This window comes from Solea solea, chromosome 3 (assembly GCF_958295425.1).
Source record: "Solea solea chromosome 3, fSolSol10.1, whole genome shotgun sequence".
Lineage (NCBI taxonomy): Eukaryota > Metazoa > Chordata > Actinopteri > Pleuronectiformes > Soleidae > Solea > Solea solea.
The window spans coordinates 5,784,594-5,808,904 of record NC_081136.1 but is presented as its reverse complement, the minus strand read 5'-3'; the positions used below and the strand labels follow the sequence as shown (position 1 = coordinate 5,808,904).

Below are 24,311 nucleotides of genomic sequence, written 5' to 3'. Positions count from 1 at the left end.
CATGTAAATAGGAATATGAATGAAAAACCATTTGGCACCATCATAATCTGAATGTTTTATTCAGAATATGATCAATAATCAGATTATTAGTTCTCATGTAAACAACTATGTTGTTTCAACGCATGTTGATTTGAATATGAATGGAAAAACCCTTTGGCAACATTCTAATCTGTGTGGTTTTATTCATAAGAAGATCAATAATCAGATTACCGGTGGGCATTCTTGTAACTCGACCTGCAACTAATTAACATTTTCATTACTTGTTAATTTCCCGGTTTTTCTTGATAAATCCAGAAGTGGTTTCTTCCAACAACAAACGCCAAACAAGAACAGATTTACTTTTAGAAGCTTAAATTACAATTTTGTTGTTGTTTTTCGATTATCACAACAGCTGGCGATAAATGTAACATCCGATTATTGATCGATGGGGATGCGGCAGTCCCTCCCCCCCCCTCTGCAGTCTCTCCAGTAGTACATGCCCGACATTCAAACGGAAGCAGGCGCTACCATTTTGAAACGCAGCACCGCCTAGGTAAGATGGTAGAAGCTTTCATTTAATCGCATTTTCCCATTGTACTATTCACTCTGGAGCAGCACGAGATCAAACCTAACCCGATTCGCCTCGAAGCTCGGATGTTTTTCCTGTGTGTTCGCTTCTGCGACAGAGAACCGTTTGACCGCGTTGTTGTTGCTCCGTAATCTGCTCGCTCCTTTCCGCTGTATCCGTGTCCGGTGCAGTGGAGAAGAAAAGGAACAATGTGAGTGTGATGTTGACACGTTGTGTTGTCGATTATTATGATTACAGCGGCTTCTGCGTCATTGTTCGTCCTCGCTACGTCGTTTTTTTTTTTTAAACGCAGTTATAAATCATAGTTTCATTGTGGGCTTTTTTTTCTCAATGGTTGTTTTTCGAGTCTCGGGCGAAACCAAAACAAGCATCCCGAGCGTGTGTGTGTGTCTCCCTCGCGGGAGATTCACTGCAGACGTGGACATTACTGTGGCGCCGAAATATTCTAATATCCCTTTACTGCGTCCTTATTTTGTCAAACTATTTCATTGTTCCGCTATTTAACGAGTCCGGCGGCGGAAATGTGTTGACTCAGCGTCGTGCTGCGTCATCAGAAAAGCAGAAAACCCCCCTCCTCTATTTCCTCAGGATTATGAACCCAGAGTTAATGCAGTATACGGTATATAACACCGTTAATAATCTGTACCGAATATTTGCACCGATTGCGTTTACATGGGCGCCAACAGTCATTACTTGTTTGTTTTTCTAGAGCACACACTTGTGTGTGTTTACATGGACAGCGGTATTCAAATTTTAGCCAGATTAACTGCCTCGTAATACTGCCTTTTTCTCATAACCTTATCACACTGAGATGAAACAATAATCAGATTAACACACGTGGAGTGTTCTAACGACGAGCCATTTTTCTGGTTATGATGTTCTTGAGTGGATACAGTGCTGTGTCTAACTGAGCTTGTGTTAAATGTGACTGTTCATTAACCAGATTAAGTCTGAATAAATCACGTATGCCATGTGACAACATTTTATTACTGCTTTACCATACTTAGAATAAGCAATAATCAGATTAAGACTAACTGGAGTATTCCGATGACAGATACATTGACTACTCCGTGTTTACATGGACTCATGTAAACATATGGTATACATGTTTACATGGTTTACGATGTTTGTATGAGTTACCACAGAGTTAATATGTTTATGTCAACTTAAAAGTTCTGGTATTCGGGTTAGGGTAATCAGAAGATGTGATTTATTCAGATTATTGAGTGAATTGGATTAAAATATGAACATTGCTGTCAATGTATACAGTTATAATCCAATGATGCTTGGGTTATGACTAATGTAAACGTCATAATCAGAATAATCTCTCATTCAGAATAAAATCAATAGTCACATTACTGGTGTTCATCATAGTCAATGTAAGATTGTCGTAATGTGTTTTAAGAATGAGGTCAATAATCGGATTATTATCCATGTCCACAAAGTCAATGTGACTATTATCAGATTATTCCACAATTTAATCTGATTATTGCTGCTATCAGTGCTGTTAACAAGGCAGTACTAATTCATATTATTGATTTAACAGACATAATCCATATATGACCCTTAATTTATATGGCCACTCATGCAAATGTCATAATCAGAATAATGTCTTATTCAGAATAGAGTTGTCCAATACTCCACAAACCTTAATCCGATTGTTGATGCAACATTGTTATATGGCATGCAGTTATTCAGACTTAATCTGGTTAATACCACTATACACAGTATAAGCAATAATCAGATTAAGACATATGGAGTACTCTTGTGTGTCTCTAGACACATTGATTATGTTTACGTTTAAATGGACACCAATAATCTGATAATTGAAGTTATTCTGAATAAAGCAGTCAGATTACTCATGGAATATTCCACTCCTGTTCCAGTTACAGATTGTAGTCTGATTACGACTCACCTCACGCCTACATTATGTCCAATAGGAGGTTATAATCTGATTGAGATTATAACATGATATGACAAAAATCATTCACAAATGCTAGAACACATATCGATTTAATCTAATTATCGCTTAATGGCTTTATTTATGTTCAGTTCATTATATGGTGGGGGTCATAGTCAGACTATTGTCTTAATCTGGTTAATGTCAGAATATTGTTGTCCGCGTAAAACATGGCCGGTCAGTGAAGCAGACACTGCACATGTTGTATTATCTTCTGTGACCCGCAGCTGACTGTGGAGTCTAAACCAAAAAATAGAAGTGTCAGTCTCTGGTGTCAGGTTCCACAGTACACTTTAGATTTACAGCTCCGTCATAAAGGAGGTTGTTCAGGGGGCAAAAAAAGGTGTTGATCAACCTGTGGAAAGTAGCACACCATGCCGTTTTAAAGCCATACCTCATACCTTTTTTGTCTGTTAGTTTTTTTTTCCATGATACCAGCCCGTGACCCCCGGCTATCGCTGATAACATGGCTGATTTTTCACCCATGTAACAAAAGCCTCACTTTATGAAATCTAAGCTGGCTTGAGTGCATGCTATCTAAAAGAATTTGTTTGGCTGCTTTATCTTGTTGTTCTGCAGCCGTTTCTGGGAGTTTGAAATGGAAGTTTGTAAAAAAAAAAACAATCGCACCAAAGCCTATAGAGAAAACAAGCATTTTTTTGCTTACAGGGACACAAGAGCTTCTGGTGTACGTCCGTCGCGTTTGACAAGCTTGTGTCACTTGGTTAAATCCAAACAAGGTATTAAACGCCAAAGTCACATAATAACACGTTCTAATTAACTAATGGAGGCAGCAGTGTATAAAATAACTCCTGTGTGCTGTGATGTAAAATCGACAATTTTTGAGTTTGGTGCAGGGAAAGACAGAGTTACACACTTTAGTTTCCAGCCAGAAAAGTTCTATGTAACAGCGACAAGTAAAGATATTGTAAAGATATCACAGACCTGTGGTTCTCAAACGTTTTATACCAAATTAAAAAAATATTATCACCAATGTTAAAATACAGTGGCGTAAATAGGCCAAGCAAAGTCGCAGAAGGCAGATTTAATCCCAATAAGATAATTTGCTCTCTCATCATTCTCCTCCTCTTCCTCACAACACTGAATATAGTGTGTGTATATATGGAGGAAGCTTGCGTAGCACGGTTTGAGAACCATGGTCTCAATGTGTCAATGCTTTTCTTTACCCTTAAAATCAAATTATGGTGTTTTTTAAAAAAAAAAAGGGAGACTGGCGTGTCTTTCAGTCCCACTCTTGCACCCAAACAGTGTACTTTTTAAGCGCATGAGACACAAAACTGCCAGAATCAATCATCGACCTCTGCATGTCCGGCACAGAGAAGTCACACAGTGTTCCTCACCTCCGGCTGGATCCTGTATCATGGCGTGTTTGTGAGCCGATGCAGTGGACTAGCGCAGAGTTGTGTGAGTGTGACTCATAGCTGTGCAGGTAATCACCGGCGCCACCTCTCTGGTGAGCGTGTGATCCTGCAGAGATTTCTTTTTTTTTTTACTTCAGACTGATTTAAATCGAAATTTGTGTTACAGTTCAAAGACATAATGTGTGTGTGTGTGTTGAGGGCAGCCCTCGGGCAAATGTGTGATGAGTACAAACACTGGAGTTTGATTTCAACAACAACAAAAATCCATCTCTTAATGTGACCATTAGTAATTTTATTAATGATTACATTGATCTTCTCATGAGCTGCTCCTCCCGGCTCCATGTACTGTGAAGTAGGGCTGCAGCGATTATTAACTAAATTAACTTATTAACTTGTTTTATAATTGTTTTTTTTTTACAATAATTCAGTCAAGATTTGTGAGTTTTCAGCTTCTTAAATGTGAATATTTTCTGGTTTCTTTGCAAAGAAATCATTAAAACTGAAAAATGTAGTTAGGTGTAGCTCTAATGCTTTGTTATTTTGAGCAGGGTTTTTTCATTTTGGAATATAATTTGCACTTTAAAGGGACAATAAATTGCAGTATATCGCAGGGGTGGGAAGATCATAAAAATATCGCAATATTTCGCTGTATGGATTTCCCCCCCACCCCTAGTTTATCGCAGAAATATCATATTGTGGCCCAAGTATCATGATAATATTAGGGCTGCAACGGCAATGGATCACTGAATTAATCGTCAACTATTTTGATCGTTGATTAATCAGTTTTAGTGGGTTTTTTTTTTTAAATGTGAATATTTTCTGGTTTCTTTGCTCCCTTTGACGAAGAAATCATATCAACTGAACCATTTTGGTTTGTGGTCAAAATAAGACATTAAAGAACATCATTTTCCATTAGGAGACAGATCTTTACAACATTTTCTGACATTTTATGGACCAAAAATAATCGACAGATTGACCGATTATGAAAATAATCGTTAGATGCAGCACTTACACTAATTAAGTTTGGTTTATTTGAGCGTTTTTTTTTTATTTTGGAATATAATTTGCACTTTCAAGGGGCAATAAATTGCAGCATATATCGATATTATCGCGATGTTTGAGTCACGATACGATATTAATCATATATTGCGATATACTCACACAATAGCTCTAGTGAAAGTGGGCACTTGGCACCATCTAGTGGACTGAAATGTCAATAAAAACTTATTTGCAACTTCAATTAATAAAATGATATGTTTAAAAGAATGATATTTGTTGTCGTGAAAATATCACAATATTTCACTGTATTGATATTTCCACCCCACCCCTAGTGTATCGTAATAATATCATATTGTGGCCCAATCGCTGATCAACATTTTTAAAAAAATTTCAGACCAAACGATGAAATAAACGCGTGCTGCAGCCCGAGATCATATTGAGTTGGTCCATGACGAAGTAGGTTGATATACAAAAGGAAAGCATACTATACAATATGCATTCAGAAGGAGACAAAGAATAGAAAAGAATAATATCACATTAGTTAACAGTATTCACAAAGGCAGGCAGTTAATGAGACAATTCACTCACACAGTGTAATTGTGCAGTTAAAGCCTTTTCCTTAAGTAAATTCACACTGGACTTGGAAGTGTCCCCTCCCTCACAGATATTTTAAAGCGATGCAAAAAGAAACTAAATAGCTGACACAGCGATGTTCTTTTGTGCCGCAGTCCTCTCCTCCTCCTCTTCAGAACTAAAGGTGCAGCTTTGTGCTCGCTCACTTCCTCTCCCCGTCACGGCAGCCGATAGCCGCGCCGTGTCATTAATCCTCCCCGTCTCCTAACTCAAACCGTGTCCCTCCTCTGTGTCTCTGCAGCGCCATGGACAAGAGCCACACAGTGAAGCTCTTTGTGGGCAACCTGGCGTTGGACACCACGCAGGAGGAGCTGTCGGCCATCTTCGAACCCTATGGCCAGGTGGTCAGCTGCAGCGTGCTGCGGCAGTTCGCCTTTGTGCACCTGCAGGGCGAGGGCGCCGCCGAGCGCGCCATCCGCGAGCTCAACGGGCGGGAGTTCCGCGGTCGGAATCTGGTGGTGGAGGAGTCGAGGGGGAGGCCGCTGCACTCCACCAAGGTGTTTGTGGGTAACCTGAGTGGCATGTGCACCACGGAGGATCTACAGCAGCTGTTCCAGACGTTCGGGAAAGTTCTCGAGTGCGACAAAGTCAAAGGTGAGTGACGAGCCGAGTCATGTTTTATTGTAAAAATGCTCGCACTTAGATTCCTCCCCAGATTGTACTTGATAATCCCCCCCCCCATACGTTCAATAAAGTGTGGTTGTATGAGATACTGACACATAGTCAGCAAATGGTTGATTGGTGGTGGAATTTTCATGCCAGTTTGTATCCATAGAGCTTCTGGATTTAATCATCCATTACCTCTCCTCCTCCAACCTGCATTAACCCTTCTGTTACCATCCAGGATTTGGCATGCGTACAACTCATTACCACAACTCCTGAGACCATTTGGGATATCTAGGTAATTCAAAAACAGAGCAGAGAAATAGAGCTCAGAGGGACCATATACTTGTCATTAGGGTAGCCCTCAATCACAGACGGGATTCACCGATATCGAAAGTGAAAGTTATCGTGGAAAAAGGGGCAGAAGTACTCACTCGTAGTGCATTTGTTTTTTGGACAATTCTACAGCCATAAAATCAAAAATAAATCCAGGCCTTTTCTGACCAGATATTGAAATTGTTGTCACTCTGTTAATCGCTTACTCCGCCATTCCAAAGTCCATAGAGACAATCGGCGATTTTCACAGCACAACACACAGCGCGTGTTGATCCACGGCTGCCTCCGTCAGTCAGTTCAAATGTGTTATTCTGTGACTCTGATGTTTGAAATAAGAGCAGCAGCTTTCATGTCCCTGCAATTTGAAATGGCCAATTGTCTCTATGGGAGTGTTATGTCAAATTAAAAGATAGAGAAGATAGATTAGGTGATCCTTTTGTTAAGGGACGTACATCTCCTTTCTTGCTCGTCATAGTCAGTACTGACTATGTAGCAGTAACTCATACGACCACTTGCTTCTTTAATTCCCCTTTGTGACGTCTTTGAATTGATTGGCTGTGAGTCACCAGTGCAAAACAAGATAAACTCCCACATCCCTGTTGTAAAGATATGTAGGGTGCTTTGTTTCATAGAAGTAATAAGTAAGTGCCCGTGGCGATGCCACTGTGATCCTAATTGTTGTCCCTGCGCTCAATGACAGCCAGGCATTCCTCTTCCACAGGCTACGCCTTTGTGCACATGGAAAACAAGGAGGATGCGCTCCAGGCCATCGAGGCCCTGCACGGCACCTCATTTAAGGGACGCCCCCTGTCTGTCGAGCTGTCCAAGGTCCAGCCCAGCAAGCAGGCACCTACAGGGAAAATCCCCTGTGTGAACTGTGGGAAGCAGGGCCACTACGCGGGAGAATGCCCCGTGGGGAAGCCGTCTCTGGAGCAGTACCAGAGTCAAGCGGCCGTCCTGGCCGCTGCTGCAGCCGCAGCCGCTGGGCTGCCCCTCCAGGTCCAGCAGAGCGTGCACAACTCGGTCTACAACACCACCTCCTTCGACCCCACGTATGCGGCTCTCACTGGAATCACCACCGGCACACGCACGGATGGCAACCCGGTGAACCCGGCGGTTTATGGTGCCCTTGCCAGCCAGGTGTATGGCGCCAATGTTGCCAATCAGCTTTACGGTTCAGTGGCCAATCAGGCGGCTCTTACGTCCGCCGCCACCCAAATGTACAGCTCAATGGCGCCCAACATCTACGGCCAGGTGGCTGCTTCCCCGGCAGCCGCTGCCGCTGCTGCTGCCCATGCCTACTCCACTCAAGTTTACACCCCAACTGTCGGCAACCACCAGGTCTACCTGACCGCTGCTCCTGGGATCGAGATGCCTTCGGCCGCAGCTGCAGTGAACACCGCCTACTCCGTAGCACCAGCGATCTATGGCGCCGCCACGCCGGCTTATGCTCACATCAGCGCCATGGGAGCAGCGGACCCCACCACGGCCATCTTTGAGGCAGCAAGACAGGCACATTACTATGCCCAAAGCCAGCAGGTTGTGGCCGAGCAGCAGTCGGCAGCAAAATCTGGTGAGAGGGACCGCAGTCCCCTACGGAGGTCAACACCCCTGCTACCAGACCCTGTATTGAAGCCGTTCATTTACCAGAGAGCCAAGCCGCGCCGCCCGCTGCTCCCGACCCCAGCTGGTCGAGCAGCAGAAGAGGCTGAGGCTGTCGAGGACCCCATGGCCAGGTAGGAAGTGACATCATCATTATTAATATGATTATTGTTATTATTCCAGATTTGTTTTGTTCTCACATGCACGTTGTGGAGGCATCGTCAACGAGAGATAAATGTGACTAGCACTTTAGCTTAAAGGTGTCACCAATGACGAGGTCTTCCAGTTCCTTTTTTGTTCCGTGACGGAAGTAGACGACCACCACCTGCTTGTAAGGAAAGCTGTAGTCGTTGCACTACGAGGCGGCGTGGTTGGTTGGCCGCGGTTCTTTGCCACAGGCCATCCCCTCACAACAAGGCAAGGCTGATCCCACATCGCCATCACTTTAGCCTCAATAGAAACCTTTGCAACGGTCATGAAATTCTGGGAGAGTTTTGAAATGGTTTGGATATAAATGATTGTGTTGCAAAAGTGTGTCAATGTCAATGTTGATATTCCAAATTCCATGTTTATATATTTGCTACAAAGCCTGTGATGGGGGCTCAAGTAGGGGCTCCCAATAGGGGCATACATTTTGATTGAGTCATGGAAGATGGGTGAAATGTATGGAAAAGCTCCCTTGTGTTGCCAAGTGCTACCATAAAGCCTTTCCTTTTTTTCCCCCTCTTGCCCTCCCTCTTTCTCTCTGAACCCCTCCCACTCCTCTCTCACAGGTACTATGCTGAGTACTACCAGCAGCTGCAGCAGTACCCCCAGTTCCAGTACGCCTACCCGCCGCCGGGCGCCATGACGGCCATCGCCGGCATGCCGGGAATGTCGGCCATGCAGATGCCCACCATGTCCGCGATGTCGGCTCAGCAGGTCGCCGCGCTGGACGCCCTCAGGCCAGTGGTCCCCACCGCCGCGGCAGTGGCAGCCGCCATGGCCGCGCCCAGGGTGTATGAGCCGCCGTTGCCGCCGCCCACGCGCAAGGAGGCCATCCTCCGCCGCCCCGAACTCTCCCTTCACACGCCTGAGCCCCCCTTCCGATAGCCACACGCAACTCTCTGCCCCCTCCCATCCCTCCCTCTCTGCCCTGAACACCCCCACACATTTCCTCCTCCTCCTCCTCCTTCTCCTCCTCCTCCCCAAACTCGACCACCTTACAGCAGCTGTATACGTGTGTGTGTGAATGTACGAGTGTGCGTCGGGATGTGGGGTCGGGTTTGGAAACTTCTCCCTGGGTTTATTAACCTGCTCTATGAGGGAATTGGCGAGCTGACCTGGGTCTTGTTCGCACACACGCAGTGCAGCCATGGAAAGCTCTCGTCTGTTGTACGGGCATTATTTCCGCTTCTCCGTTTTTTTTTTTGTGTGTGTGTGTGTTTCCTTTATCGTGCCAGTCACACACTTGTGCCAGTATTAGACCGACCCTGTCGGTTGTTTCCATATGCCTTTATTTCTTCAAGCCAGTTTTGATTTTTCTACGGCCAAATCTACGACACATTGGTTTTGGAATCAGTCATCCCTTCCTCACTCGGGTTCCGGGTCAGACTCTCCACGTTCACGCAGTCACACTCCAGTCTCATTCTTCCCGGAGCACGGCATTATTTCCCAGTCCAATTGGTGGTTTGTTTGGCAATAATAATAATAATTTAGAAAAAAAAAAAGATGGTAACCATGGAAACTTGCTCCAGTTTATATGAGGAAGCCCACTGGTTTCTAAACATTTACAGAGAACATGAAAGAACAGAAACGAGGGCACATCTCCTGCAACGTGAGATGGAGTACGGCCCTCGTTGGAATGCGAACAGAACCACGGGGATGTACAGTAAGTGGCTCTCGACGGATGCGGGACGTGGCGAGTGTGACCCGGCTCCCCTTTCGGGCCTAGATGATCAGTCAGGGCAGCTAATTTGAAACCTTTTTTGCCTTATGATTTCTAATGTAATCAGATGGGACGTTCAGAAAAAAAGAAAAACCACATTGTTTACTGGCTGCACTGCAATGTGTCCCAACAGGATCGAGGTTGACGTGCTTTGCGCGGGTGGGTGGGTTGGGGGGGCGTTTGTTTTGAATGTGATGTGGATGCGGTATGTCTGTGAGAGAAGTGCGGGCTCCTGACCCTGGCAGCACACAAACGCAGCAGCTTCGACTGCGCCTTTGCAGAAAACAAACAAACACGTGAAGCACACATAATACGTACTGTACTGTATGTTTGGATCTCTCCTTGACCTCCCCCCCGTTTTCTGATTCCCTTCCTCCTCTTCCTCCTCCTCGCTGAAAGACACTGCTTCACCTTTCCAACGACAGCCGCCTACCTCTCTGTCAATTTAACTCTGTCGTAATGTGTTCTGTCTCACACCACTTCTCACCCAGTCAGCCGTTTATCTTATTTTTTCTCTGCTCCTCAAAAAAAAAGGTACGAGGTCAGCAGCGGGCGGGGGGTTTTTTTTTTTTTACGGAGGAGCCAGGGTTTTCAGCGACAGTAACGTTTGTAGATAATCCTCCACGTCCAGAGGCCTTTCTTTTTAAAGCAGTGCGCGTGTGTGTTTTTTGTTCCGTGTCCTGTAGTTTACATGTAATACAAGTCAAAAAACGGGGTTTTAATGAACTGTAAATAGGAGAGGGGGGGGGAGGAGGAGGATGTGCCTCCCCTCCTGCGTGACTACTGAATGAGCTGTTTACAACGGATCATCCGCATCCTACGATAGGAATCACAATAGTATGTGACGAGCTTAATTATGTGCCTATGAGCTTTGAAAGAAGTGCATTACGTGGAGCAATCTCCCATTTTTAAGTGCTTTTGATATTACTTTTCAATCGTTTCAAGGGAATTCCTTGACAATTTGTATGACTTTAGGCCCCCATTCAGACCTGCCGTTAACATCCCTCCTGAATACGTCTTTAAATCTTGATTTAAAAAAAAAACACACTCAGATGTGGGTTGGGGGGGACACGTGTTCAGATTCTTGAGCATGCATGAATGTAGTTTGGTCATCGGGACGGATTAGAGTCCGCCTCCTCCGCTGAAGCCATTTGATCGGCGGCCGTTTCTCACACTAATTAGCGTTCGCGTGTTGATTTATTTGTAGCCTCTGCCACAGTTTTAACGCGGACGGCCGTGGGATTTCTTTTCTTTTCTTTGACTGGCTTGAGCTCCTCTCGTGTCCTTCTTTTCTCTCTAATGATGCCCACAGCAAAAGCATCCAGGACACATTTTTTTTTTGATACCAGGTCTGAACGGGGGCCTTAGTTTCATATCAAAGTGTTTAAATAAAAAGCCACAAATCGGGCCTCACAGGTTCTGGTTATAAAGCAGAAGTAATAGCACCAATGATGTGAGAGATGGGGCAGTGTCTTCCAGTTGCCCCCCTTCTTTCTTCTCCCCCCAAAAATCCTCCTTTTTTTCCCCCCTATCTACCAGACCTGCGTCGGATTGTAATTGCCAAAACGTTTTGTTGTCCGTCTTTGAAACGGGGATTGTTTTATCCGATCGGTGGTGTTTGTCAAAGCTTGCCTCACGAAAACTCCACCTATCTGCTTCTACAATCACTCTTTTATTTGTGCAGCTACTATTTGACAACGGTCTGATGCACACACAACCCCCCCCTCACTCTTCCTTTCTGAACTCCCCCTCCCCCTCTCCCCCTGTGGTTTTTAGTGCTTCAGTGACTTTCGCATTTCACAGTGTAATCTTTCTGTGTCGTATATACAAACACATACCAGTTGCATCCTTTGTAGAACTACGTGGTTTGCGGAAAAATGTCTTGTTTGCCATGTTTGAAAACCATATTTTATAGAGAAGTATTTTAATTTTGCCTCTTTTTTCTTTTTTTTTTTTTTAGGAAAAGTCAAAATAATTTTAAAAAAAATAGGAAAGAAAAGGAAAAACAAAAAAACGCATGCTTTTTATGGAGAATAATGTATACTACTACACACCTTATTATAATAAAGAATGTTTGGCTGACTATTGTGACAAAAAGACAGCAAAGGGTTTGGACATTTCCCCTTCTTCTTCTTGTTTATGTTGTTCTTCTCTACTATTCTGTTTCTCTTGTGTAAAATGACCACCAGACCCATTTGACTGGGGACCCGGGGTGGAGACAGGTGTAGATGTTGGCCGCAGCTTTGCTCTCTTTGGTCGGGGTAAGTGCGGGTTGGTGCTCCTTTCTCTCCCCAGCCTCTCATGATGTTTGCAAACTGGCATTCATGCGAGAGAAAGAAAAAAAAAAAAAGGTTTGCATTTCAGTGGTGAATTCTGGCAATCAAAGGTGTCCTTTAATACTTTTATTTTCATGCAAAAAAAAAAAAAAAAAAAAAGGACAAAAATCACGTTGAGAGCTGGGGAGAGGCACACAGATGGAATGGCTTGGGTGCATTTTGATCTGTGGAGCCGTCCTGTTCCTGGGGGTTGATGGGTGTGCGTCTGGTCTGGTCTGGTCTCCTCCCTGCTCCACCAAATCCCGCCCTCTCCCTCCCTCCCTCCCTCTTCTCGTGTGTCTTTGTGTCCACTCTACTCTCAGACCTGCATGTGTGATCATCTGTAACTCTGCCGCAAAAAAAAACAAAAACAGAACACACAAAAAAAAGCCCCACGACAGTCCAGCTCTGAACTAACTATCTCAACTGAATTAGGTCACCGTGCCACCTGGAACGGGCAGCGAGCAGCCTTGTGTTTGGCAGTGTGAGCCAACGGGGACAACTTTTATCGCAACAACCAACGCAGCGGGAACTTGTTCTCTCTCTCCTCCTCCTCTTCACCACCAAGGTAAATGAACAAAGCAAGCAAACAAAAACAACAAACAAACAAAAAAAAAAAACACTGACCCCCTCCTCTTCCCACCTGCCGAACCCCATCCTTTGACTGTGCCTTGACAAAACTTTTCCCTTCCTCCTCCTCCTCCTCCTCTCCCTTTGCCATCACCACAACCTTCCCCCCCTCTCCTCCACCCTGCTCCGTAACTCCTCCTCCTGCCACACCTAAACCCTTCTCCTCTATGGGGGTGGTGGCTGGTGGGTGGGGTTGGGCGTACACCCGGCCCCCCTCCGCAGTCAAGACGCGACTCCTCTGAGTCGCATCCGACTGATTTGTCCTGCTGGTGTCTGAGCTGAGTAAAAGGAAGTGTGTGTGTGTGTGTGTGTGTGAAACAGGAAGTGAGCTTGGATGTGTGAAGAAGAAGCTTGGCACAATGCGGACACGCCCACCCACCCTCCCCTTTTGCCCGCTAGTCAACACCTCTCCACCGCCGTATTCGCCGCCCTCACTCCCCTCGCCCCCTTCCTTCCTTCCTTGCCTTCCTGTTCCTTCCTCCTCCTCCTCCTCCTCCTCCTCCATCCCCACCTTACTGTGCCTATCCACCTTTCCGCCGTTCACACACACAAACGCACAGCGCTTCTTCTTCCCCCGCCGCCACCGCCGTCGCCACGTTGGATCTGGGTTCGTGGCTCTGGCTCGGGACTCAACTTCCCAGAACCACCCACCTGACCCAACATCTCCCAACCCCCCCCACCCCCGTCCTCCTTTGTTACCGTAGAGGCGTGCCCATGGACAGTGTATGTGTGGACTCAGAGGGACTTCAGTGATGGACGAGTCGCTTTGCTGAGTGCTGTGGTTTTTGCTCGGCACGGCTGTGAAAAAGGGATCTTAGCTTCAATAGAGAATCAAAATCCAAAACACTCAACCTCCAACTGCAGAGGTTAACAATTTCCTAACCCTCGCAATCCCTCGCAGCCTGTGCGCCCAATCAGAAACGTCCTATAAGATACGGCCGGGGTGTGAGGCCAGTCTGACCTGTAGATTCTCATCAATCTCAGGGTTCCTATAGGACTTCTCTGGGATGGCGGCTCTGTTTCTGTAATCCCTGCGATCACCTGGGACTGGCTGGATATGTGTTCTGTGCGTGTTCTTACCTGGTAAGATTGTGCTTGTGCTGAGGCGGAGAGCTTTAACCCTCGACAGCTGTGGGTTGAAGTCAAGACAAAGAGGGGCTTTGTCTTCTGCCTAACAAAGAAAAGGAAAAATGGTAGGAGTGGAAGGAATAAAAAAAATGAGTTGAACATAAGGTGAGTTGACAGAAAACTCTGCTCCTAACCCCACTTTCCTGATCTTGGGGGATGTTTTTGTTGAATGCAATAATACATTTCTTAAAAAAGGTCCTGTTTATTATCATAGTGAGTCCTGATGAGTGACACTGCTCTGCCTCTTTAGCCAAGTTCACACTGCGACTTTCAGAGTCGGAGGATCGCGTCGATCATAAAGACAAGGTTCGTTCATACTATGCACATCAGCAACCGTCAGGTACTTTAAATGTTTCTCCACCGCCAATCAAGAGCTGATTGTGACGAATAGCTGCATATCGCCGATTATTGGATACTGAATATCGTGTAGTGTGATATGGCTATAGTTTTCACTTTAAGGGATAAACTTTATCTTTTTTTTTCTTTTTTTTTTATGTAGATATTACATGACCACAAGATGGTCATTTTCATCTTTGTCTGTCGTTCCAGATTGAGTAGATTCTTGGCCTCCATGATCCAGGACATGCTTTTTTTCCCACCATATGTTGTTCCTCCTTTCACCACACTCTCCCAAATCCTCACTATCAAGGTTAATTCGGCACAGCTGCTTGTGCGTCTGGGCTTCCTGTGCTTGGGTGAATGCAGCCACGCATCTCTGAAACCCCCCACCTCCTCTGTACTGACAGCTAAAGCTCGCTGCGGCCTCCTCCCTACTTCTTACTCACTCCCTCCCTTCCCTTCCTCCCGCCTTCCCTCCCAGATGTTCTAGTCTGTGTGTACACACCTTTTTGTTTTGTGTTGTTCTGGCGGGTATTCCACAGGTTATCAGCTGAGACGCACAAGTATGCAGCTCTGGGCGTTCACCTACTGCTGTTAGGTTTGAGCACAAACTCACAAGCCTTGTTTCTTCTAAGTGATACTGTTCCGTTCAGTTCGGTAAGCTAAAAGCTCAAAGGGTTGCGAAGGGCACCAAAACCCATGAATCTGTATCGTCGCTCGGTACGTAAAGGGTGACACAAATTAGGCACGGGTGGCGTTTGATTGGAGTATCCTTGCGTACCCTTTTCCATGCCCCCACCAGGTATGTGCGACGCAGGCTACACACACTCCGTAGTGGAAATGCAAACCAGATCAAAGTTTACCATTCCCAACAGTATGACTTGGTGGAAACACATAACAACTGCCTTTGGTTTAATCAAGTTTCATTCAGGAGTATTTTAGTTATTTTAGCACAGATGTCAGACTCTACCACTGCTTGACCTTCAGGTAAAAACACCAGCAGTAGAGTCCTACCTCAGCCTTACCTCAGGGTGTGGAATCAACATGAATCCTACAGAATGCAATACAGTCGGACACAGCATTGCTACATTCATTCATTCATTCATTAGCCTTCCTCCAGTGTTCGGTCTAATACTCTTATCTTGCTGCTTCAAGACCTAAAGGTCTCCACGCCCAGTGTCTGTACAAGTACAACTGCTGATCACCACGTTCATTGGTTATTGAAGGGTTTTATTCAACTTAGTCATGCCTTCGATGTTCCCAGTGAAAAATGACCACCATAGGAAATGAATAGTTCTTCATAATGTTCCTCCAATAACGTCTTAACGGTTCGCTTGACAGACTTCACACAGTGTGTGATCGATTTGACATTGTTGGGATGAGGAATGCTCGAGATCGTGGTAGAAATCGCTAAAAGAGAGAGGCTTATGCCAATCTTAATCTCTAAACTCAAGCTCAGGCTAAATACTAGCACAAGACCGTTAGTCGGAAAGTATCTTTAGGGAGTGTAGAAGGTCTTTGAAGAAATACTCCTTGCGGGACCTCACCCTGGCCGTCAATCAGCCCCCCCCAGGGCCGCGTACACTAAATACTCTATGAGCTTTCTCTACTCGTTTGGCGACCTTTGACCTAGCATAGTCTTGGTGAGATCTTATGGAAACAAGCCGAGCACAATATTTTGTCAAGTTTGTCAAGTGCCTTTTATGTATCGACTGTCGTCGACTGTCACCTGCTCATGATTGTTGATTAGGACTACACGTGCTTTTGTTCCGCTTAATGTAAGAGCAGGTTAAGTTCAGGAACACTGGAGAAAGGCTAAATACATGTGTTTTTTTTTGTACTAAAAATGTGCAGTGGTGTTGTATTGGCTTGTATAATATCCTGAGTGTAGAGGCCATGTCTTGTCTTTTTCTGTGGTCCAAATCTTTTTTTTTTTTCCTTTTTATATGATCAGACCTCTTTATCATGTTGACGGTGATCAACGTTTGAAATTCCCTCAGCTCGTTAGCAGCGTGCTGATGTAAAAACATAAAAGCGGTGTTCACAGAGAAGTAGCACAGTCGGCGTCTAAAGCGTCACTCGTCAAGTGGGTTAATGAACCGAGCTGTACTTACACGTAAAAGCCTGAGTAATTACAACGTACAGCAGTTTAGTTTCCGAAGACACATCGGGGGGGGGGGGGTGACAGAGTTACTGCGTCACCGACCTGTACCTGCTCATTTCAAGCAAATTAGCTCAAGCTGAATGAGACGAGGGGATCTTTTTTATATTTGATGAATGTTGTCATGTTTACTGTGTTTATCACACGTCCTGACATAATTGTAAATGATACTGTCTGCTTGTGTATAGCATCTATATGCCTTTTAATGTGTATGAGTCATTCATTTGCATGCAAATCCTGAATAAATCATTTTTTAAAATCTCATTTAAGTGCCTCGATCTCTTTTATTATTGCAATTCAATTTCTGAACTAAATGAATGCTACTATAGTGCAATGCATTGAATGGCATTTTTATGATAATACAGTCTTACTTCTGCAGTGATTACAATGAAAATGACACCAGGGAGGGTCCTTTTCAACTTTATAATGTGGCAATTATCTATTTTTATATCATAAATAACAAACATGTGAATTTGAATGTATTACACTGATGGTAGACTGTAGTAATACTGCTGCTCTTAACAATAAAAATGTCCCTTTTGTTGGACTAACAAAGGATTAGCATATCTTACTGTAACTGTATCTTATCTTACCATATAATGCCATGTATGTAACTATATCTCATCTTATTATGCCGTAGCTTAATATTTTCTTACTCTTAAGTTATTATTATCTTATTTTATTGTAACTGTAAATATCTTTTTTTACAGTATTATACCATATCTTACTCTAATCTTAATATTTTCTTACTCTTAAGTTATTATTATCTTATTTTACTGTAACTGTAAATATCTTCTCTTACAGTATTATGCCATATCTTACTCTAATCTTAACATTTTCTTGCTCTAATCTTAATATTTTCTTACTCTTAAGTTATTATTATCTTATCTTACTGTAACTAATTATCTTCTCTTACAGTATTATGCCATATCCTACTCTAATCTTAATATTTTCTTACTATTATCTATCTTATTGCTCTGTAGTGTTAGCCATTTCATAATAGACAGTTAAAACTATACATTTACCTGCAGGCCTTATCTTCAGCAGTGTGGAATGAGGTGGTTTGAGTCTTTGCACTCGCAGACCAAGGGCTCTTTTGCCTGGAATCACATAATAATAACAATAAAAGTAGTTATTAATACTTTGAATTTAATTCTGTAGAGTGATTTTTTCCCCCGCCTTTTTACTTCTTTCATCCCTGTTTTTTGGTGAAGGGGTCTGTGTTTGCCACTGAGGATCACTAACAGCGACAGGTGCACCGCACAGGCCATAAAAACCTCGCTGCGGCAGGGGGGCGTAATTGGCATCCACGCCGGCCATTCACAGGCCCCGGTGCCTCTGCTCGGGGGACACCACCCCGCCTTTGACGCCTTTTTAGGGTCAGAACCTGATACCCAAGCTATCGGTTCCCATACTTATTCGGGTGCGGTCACGTGTGCCACTTTTGACCAGGAAAGGAGCACCGGCCAGCAGGGTCTTCTGGTAGTGGGAGCACCACCTCCGCACAGGCACCTCGTATCAGTGGAGTCTGGTCTCTGCAGCCCCCAACTGTCTCTCCCCCCCTCAAAAGCGAGACCCCTTTTGTCTCAAGGAGGTTCTTGTCCTCACGGCGTCGTTGTCGTTCCCACTGCTGAAGCTCTCTTTTTTTTTTCTTCACTATAAGAGGGGGACCTGAGAAGTCCTGACAGAGGCGGCACCATGACAGCTGTCGAAACCCATATCACATACAGCAACTCCTATACGATCACCCAGGAAGAGAGGTACATGAACCAGGAGGACGACTGGGACAGGGACCTGCTGCTGGACCCCGCCTGGGAGAAGCAGCAGAGGAAGGTAAGGATCTGTGGAGCTGGAGGCTTTGGAGCAGCTTGTGCCGCCGTGCGTAATTACGCACAGATTCACCCCATGCCCTCACACTGTTAACTCCTCGTTTTAAAAAAAAAATGCTTTCAGCACATTAACACGAGAGTTTGGATTGCTTTGTGTATCAGTGGTGTTTCCCATAGAGAGTGTGTGAAGTTTGAAAACAACCTAACAGGAAACTGGACATCTCCGCTGCCGCTGTCCTCCTTGCACCTGGCACTTGAGTCCTGCTGGAAGCTGTATGCGCAGATATTTTAGGCCGTGGAACTGTCTTAGTGTTGTCTTTCAGTTACCCCCGCTTGCCCCGCGAAGACGGTCTAAATATAATACGACCCTCCCCAGTCTTCAGCCTTCATTTAAGTCATAAATTCACACACATATATATATATATTTGTGCGCTTTTAACAACATTAAACTAACATGCAGCAGAACACACCCCCACATGTAAATGCTGGACCTGAAGAAAACAAAGGCATTTTCTTTATTTAAGTGGCTATTTTAGGTCACATAATTAGTCTGTTTAGTTAGTCGGTTACCAAACTGGTCTAAGTATGGCCCTGCAATGTCCCAAATAACCTACACCCGGTTTTACTTCACATCAGCTGTTTCTACATAATTTAATTTAAAAAAAGGCAAAAAACTTGCACAACTGAGGTACATAAAATATACTATGAAAATAACTAGTCCTCCATTATACAATTTATGGCTCACAGACAAGCAGAGAGACATATTTAGTCTGACTGACTATAGCCAATGATTTCAATTATCAGTATGTTTAATATGTAATTTATTCAACAAATATGTAATTGCTACTGTTTAAATTATATATATATATATATTAAAAAAAGCCCAATATTCACATTTTTTGCAGCTCTGTTAGATATATTTTTGTTCACTTTTGCTTAAAACTGTAATAAAATAGGTCGTTTTCAGATTTCTTTCACATAATTGAAGCTGACTGGTCTTGTGTGTCTGATGCGTCCATGTTTGTGCCTGACCTAAATCAACACTATATCCCTCCCCCCCCCAAAAAAAATGATTTAACTGTTACAAGAAAAACGGAAAATAGAAAATATGTGGGGGAAAAAAACACTGTTTTTATCCTCATATTATTAGCCGTTTTAAGCTAGCCGGGTGTGGAGGCTAGCAGTTGCCCAGGCAACTTACTGGACCCGCCCCGGTCGCGTGGAAAAACGAACAGGAGCGTTTAATTAGTAGCTGCAGCTAAAGGACAACTAACAAGGTAAATTACGACATAAACATCATTTGAATGTTTTAACAACGGTGTATCACCAGAAATTAACCACCCTGTAACCGCATTGTTTGGGCGGGGGGAGAGGATTTAGTTGGAAAAGCTAAAACGGCTAATACTAATCACAGTAACTCGTTTACGTAAATCAGGACAGCGTGACTGTGAGCTAACATGCACTCCGAAACTGGGGACGCTAAATAGACCCCAGCTATTATTAATTTGATTAATATTCACAATGTATTATTATTATTATCATTATTTTTACACCTGCAATTTTCTTTTTCAAAATGGCTGCTAGGCATTGTCCTGGCCAAGTTTAACGTGTGTCTGAATGGCCGCCATGTTGGTTGACCTCATGAGTCACCATACATCAACACAGATTTCCAGGAGCTTAAGCTGCAGTTGCAGCTGCAGTCAATGTTATCTACTTTGTGTTTATATAATTTAAAAATCAGAAACATCAATGATATTAAGGTTAATCTGGACACAATTTAAGGTGTAATTGTGAAAAAATTGCTCAAATTTACACACCTGTCATTCAATTGAATTAATTTCTTGTTATGTTTTTGAGCTAGCACTAATAATATTGTATATTATACATGATATTATATAAAAATATGATTTATCTTGGTATTTTGATCAGTTGGCTCCTAGTAAATGAACCTGAAGCCAACGTTTGCAGTGTATGCGTTCATTTTGTGTGGTTAAGAACCGGAAACAAGAATTATACATGAAAACACAATAGAATAACATGAGATTAATGAAATTGCTTCCTTTTCTACTGCTGCCATTGAGTAGAATTTGGGAAAGCAGGGGAAAAATATTTGCGATATATACGTATGTGATAATAACATGATGCAAAAGCAGCTTCCTGAAGTTTTGTGTTCCTCCACTTTTGCGTATTTTTTACTTGCCGGCCTCTTTTTGTTTTTAGCCATGTTTTGTAAACATTGTGCATTACTTGGGCGACACAGACATTAATATTACGGTATATTTGGAACGTTTTAAACCTGATTGAATTATCAAGTTGTGTGTGTGCTGTTATTCTATGAACTATGTCTAATTTATTGCTATATATCTATAATTGATCAATAATAACAAAAACGTCTGATTGATTTCTGACCCTTTTTTTTGTATTTATTTAAGTTTAAGTTTATTTAAACAAAATATTAAATAAACCCACCCATGCCAATACATTTGCACAACTATCAAGTGTCTTAGCTGTATCTTATGAATGTGCTGCTGCAACAAGCATGCCAGAATCTAACCCTAATCTAATCCAATTTGCACTTTTGTGGTGAATTACATCACAGGTCATTTTTTTTAACAGGCATGTTGTTGGCAGAATTGTTCCGTCACTCAAATGTTACCTTCCCTGAATCTGAGGTAGTGTGACAGGCTGAGAGACCTCAACAGATGGTAACAGAGAGAGAGAGAGGGATGGCAAGGCTGGTAGATATACACCCCGGGTTGGTTTCACAGACCCACAAATAAACATCTTCCTAAAAATACTGTTCAACTTGCTCCGCTCTTACTTCACCCCTGTCCTTCTTCTTCTTCTTCGTCTCTTGCTTTCTTCTCGACACTGTCGCTAAACACTTCCACTTTCTTTTTCTCTGGAACTCTCTTGTCATATTTATCTCTTTTCTTAACGTTCACTTAAAGTTTTTATGCTGTCAATCTTCTAAAAGTAACATGATGAATTAGACCCCCAAGCCCCCCCCCCCCCCCCCCATCCTCTTTCTTTAGTCTTCACCTCTCAACCTCCCAGGGGAGTAGGTCATCGTACTCCGTTGCTCTTCTCGGCATGTAAGATCCAGCCTAAGGGGCTGATATCAGCCCGTAAATATAACCCGTGCATCATTTTGAAATGTAATGAATACGAAAGGAAGTCCTCGCGCCACCTGTTCTGCCCTCTGTCCTTAAAATTTCAGTGGAAAAAGCGGCTTGACACTTGACGCAGTAGTAAAAATGTTTGTCAACACACTGTGATGCCGAATCTGATACTGGACATTAGAAATAGTCATGTGTCTGTATGCATTTGAATCTTGACATTGGTGTGTATATATATATATGTATGTATATATATCCTTATATATATATTTCTATAAGTATTATAGATCGCTGGCTCCATGATTCATGGCTCGGTTTTGGAGCAGGAATTTAATTTAATACGAGTTGGCAAAATAATCGTGTCAGATACTGCATCCAGAGAAGGGTGTCAGGTGGAATGAGACATGAAGGGATGGAGTGATGCGATTTGGCAACATTCACATTACTTTTATCAAAGTAAGTGTAATCCTATCGTAATAAGACGGGCCCTTGCTGGCATTTGTCAGGCAGTTTCGGGGCCAGTTGAGGACAGAAGCAGATGTTTCCACGAACGCTCCAAAGCGTATTGATGTCTGCATCACGCAGATGCTGAGCCGACGGACTGGAGAGGCTTTACACGAGCACATCTATGAGAGAGCGCCACAGGATCAATGGCTGTTTAAAGATTAACTCTCTGCGGACGACTGCACTCGCGGGGACGTCGATAATCCTGAACATGTGTAGATAAAGTGGCGTTTTGTTCGGCCAATGACAAAACATCCACGTACTGCGGCTTTTGTGGTCGCAGTAAGTGTTGGAAATATTTAAGAAAACAAGTAGAAAATCTCAATACATTAAAAAGAACATACCAAGTTTAAGAGCTCAGCTGCTAAGTTAACACCTTTTACGGCATAGCAGTGCTAAAGCTAGCAACCATAACCTATAAATACACCATTACATAGGTTTTTTAATCAACAGCTCTTTATGCTCAGCTGACGTGTTAGTCACAGGAAAGCCATAAACACATGCACCAAATGCGTAGGAAATTAGGCCCTCGCTCACATTCAAGTTGGCAAATAGTCACGGAAGTTTAAAAATAGTATTGTTGTAGTACATTGGATTTTCATTCTTGTGATGTAAAAAAAAAAGAAAGAAGAGTTTATCGCTGTGACTATCACAAAATTGTCCCAAGTTTGAATTATATTCACCAAAGTAAGATTGAAGATTGAACTTAGACAAAAACCTGACAGGCATCCTATGTGCACAAGCACATTTATCTTAAATTGTCGTTTAAATATCATGTCAATAACTGTATAGAAAAAGGGACTGATGCGTAATTCTTAGTTTTTCCCCAGGTCACTTTATAATTAATGAAGATATTCTTCGTAAACGTTGATGTGTTCACCAAACTAGCATATTTATTTGATTTTATATTTTTCTGTTCTATATAAAGGAGCGACCTTTTTAGATTCAGTTGTGTTACAAAGTTAGTTTTTTTTTTAGTAAGGTGATATTTATTCACTGCACCTAACGTAATGTGCTGCATGATCGAATCTGTCCTCACCTAATGTCATTTTGCACTTTTAACAACTCGGCCTTTAGTGCAGCAGCCAGACAGCAGCCATTGATTCAACCTCCTACCTGATGTTTTGAGAATATCAAACACACGTCGGCTCTATTTAGGGAACATCATGGAAATTCAATTTTGTAAACAGTGGCTTCTTTGCTGGATAATGAATATGGATTAAGGCTGCCCAGAGAAATACTTATTTTACATTCACAGTAAACCCACAGTTAGTGCAATAGTGCATATCACTTAAATGGTGTAGTGATGATCTCTGTACTTTTCTCATAGTTTTTTTGAAAGGAAGTGACTAGAATCATCACATTTGACACCACATGGCCAGTGATAATGAATTTGACATGTTCCCTTCACAGATAAAATGTGATGTTGCATATCAATGCAGCACTGAAAGTTGATCTTTCTTATCTGATATTGCTGGCATTAAGTCAGTGTTGGCTTTAAAACATCTTACTGGACATTGGCAAACACGTAAAGATCCCACGATACGACTTACGTCCAAAACTGTTGGCTAAGTAAGTTGCTACGATATTATCATGGTAGTGGGATATACCGAGTATTTGCAAATCATATATTGCGATATACCCACACAACAGCTCTACTGAGAGCGAGCACTCTGCACCATCTAGTGGATTATGCTAATCCACAAAAAGTTTAATGTTTATTTGTAACATTATTTGAAAATTAAATAAAATTGATATTTGGTGAGTGAAAAGCAGTACAATATTGCCACACATAATTTGCTATATTTCACTGCATCAATTTCCCCCCCCCAACTGACTTCTATGCAAGCACCCTATATAACCGTTATGTTTTTCTGTTTATTAATTTTATACAATGAAGAAAAGGTATATCTACAATGCTGTGACATGAAAAATATTGTGGTAATTTCAAGAGGATAAAGCGGTAGAAGCTGAGTGAGTGAACAGTGCACAGTGAAAAACGTAAATGTATCAGCATCTGTACAGGCACTCCAGACTTATCGGTACATTGGCGAAGTAATAATGGATGTTTTAGGATGAAATTCTATGATTTTAATATAAGTTGTTGAAAGAAATCCTAGTGGAAATTTTCCACAAAACACCAATTTCCCTAATTATAATTCTAATTGTGACCGTTAATAATGTTATTTTTGAACTGACTATTAATGCTCTAACAGTATCAGACAACAGCCTGTAATCCCATAATGCAACTGGTTAAGATACCCTCCCATGATTCA

General features: G+C 42.9%; 2 protein-coding genes across 9 annotated transcripts in view; both read left to right on the top strand.

Moving 5' to 3' along the window:
• Nucleotides 1-187: 187 nt before the first annotated feature.
• rbm14b (RNA binding motif protein 14b) lies at nucleotides 188-16,847 on the top strand. Of its 8 annotated transcripts, XR_009239862.1 has the most exons (7): nucleotides 192-532; nucleotides 5,784-6,136; nucleotides 7,182-8,217; nucleotides 8,857-9,081; nucleotides 12,761-12,893; nucleotides 13,940-14,188; nucleotides 14,633-16,847. XR_009239862.1 is itself a non-coding variant. In XM_058623769.1 (6 exons), the coding sequence occupies exons 2-6, from the start codon at nucleotides 5,788-5,790 to the stop codon at nucleotides 14,057-14,059; spliced, it is 1,842 nt and encodes a 613-aa protein (XP_058479752.1). In that variant the 5' UTR covers nucleotides 188-532; nucleotides 5,784-5,787; the 3' UTR covers nucleotides 14,060-16,847. The 8 variants fall into 8 exon arrangements, 7 of the variants coding, with proteins under 7 accessions (XP_058479752.1, XP_058479753.1, XP_058479749.1 ...); XM_058623769.1 differs by having other exon boundaries at nucleotides 188-532; nucleotides 7,203-8,217; nucleotides 13,940-16,847; XM_058623770.1 differs by lacking the exon at nucleotides 14,633-16,847 and having other exon boundaries at nucleotides 189-532; nucleotides 13,660-14,074.
• Nucleotides 16,848-18,180: 1,333 nt separating this feature from the next.
• The window catches only part of actn3b (actinin alpha 3b), a 30,570-nt gene continuing 24,439 nt past the window's right edge, over nucleotides 18,181-24,311 (top strand). The window contains exon 1 of the mRNA XM_058625980.1: nucleotides 18,181-18,416. Coding sequence (XP_058481963.1) covers nucleotides 18,282-18,416 — 135 coding nt within the window. The 5' untranslated portion in view covers nucleotides 18,181-18,281. The remainder of the gene's footprint in view (nucleotides 18,417-24,311) is intronic.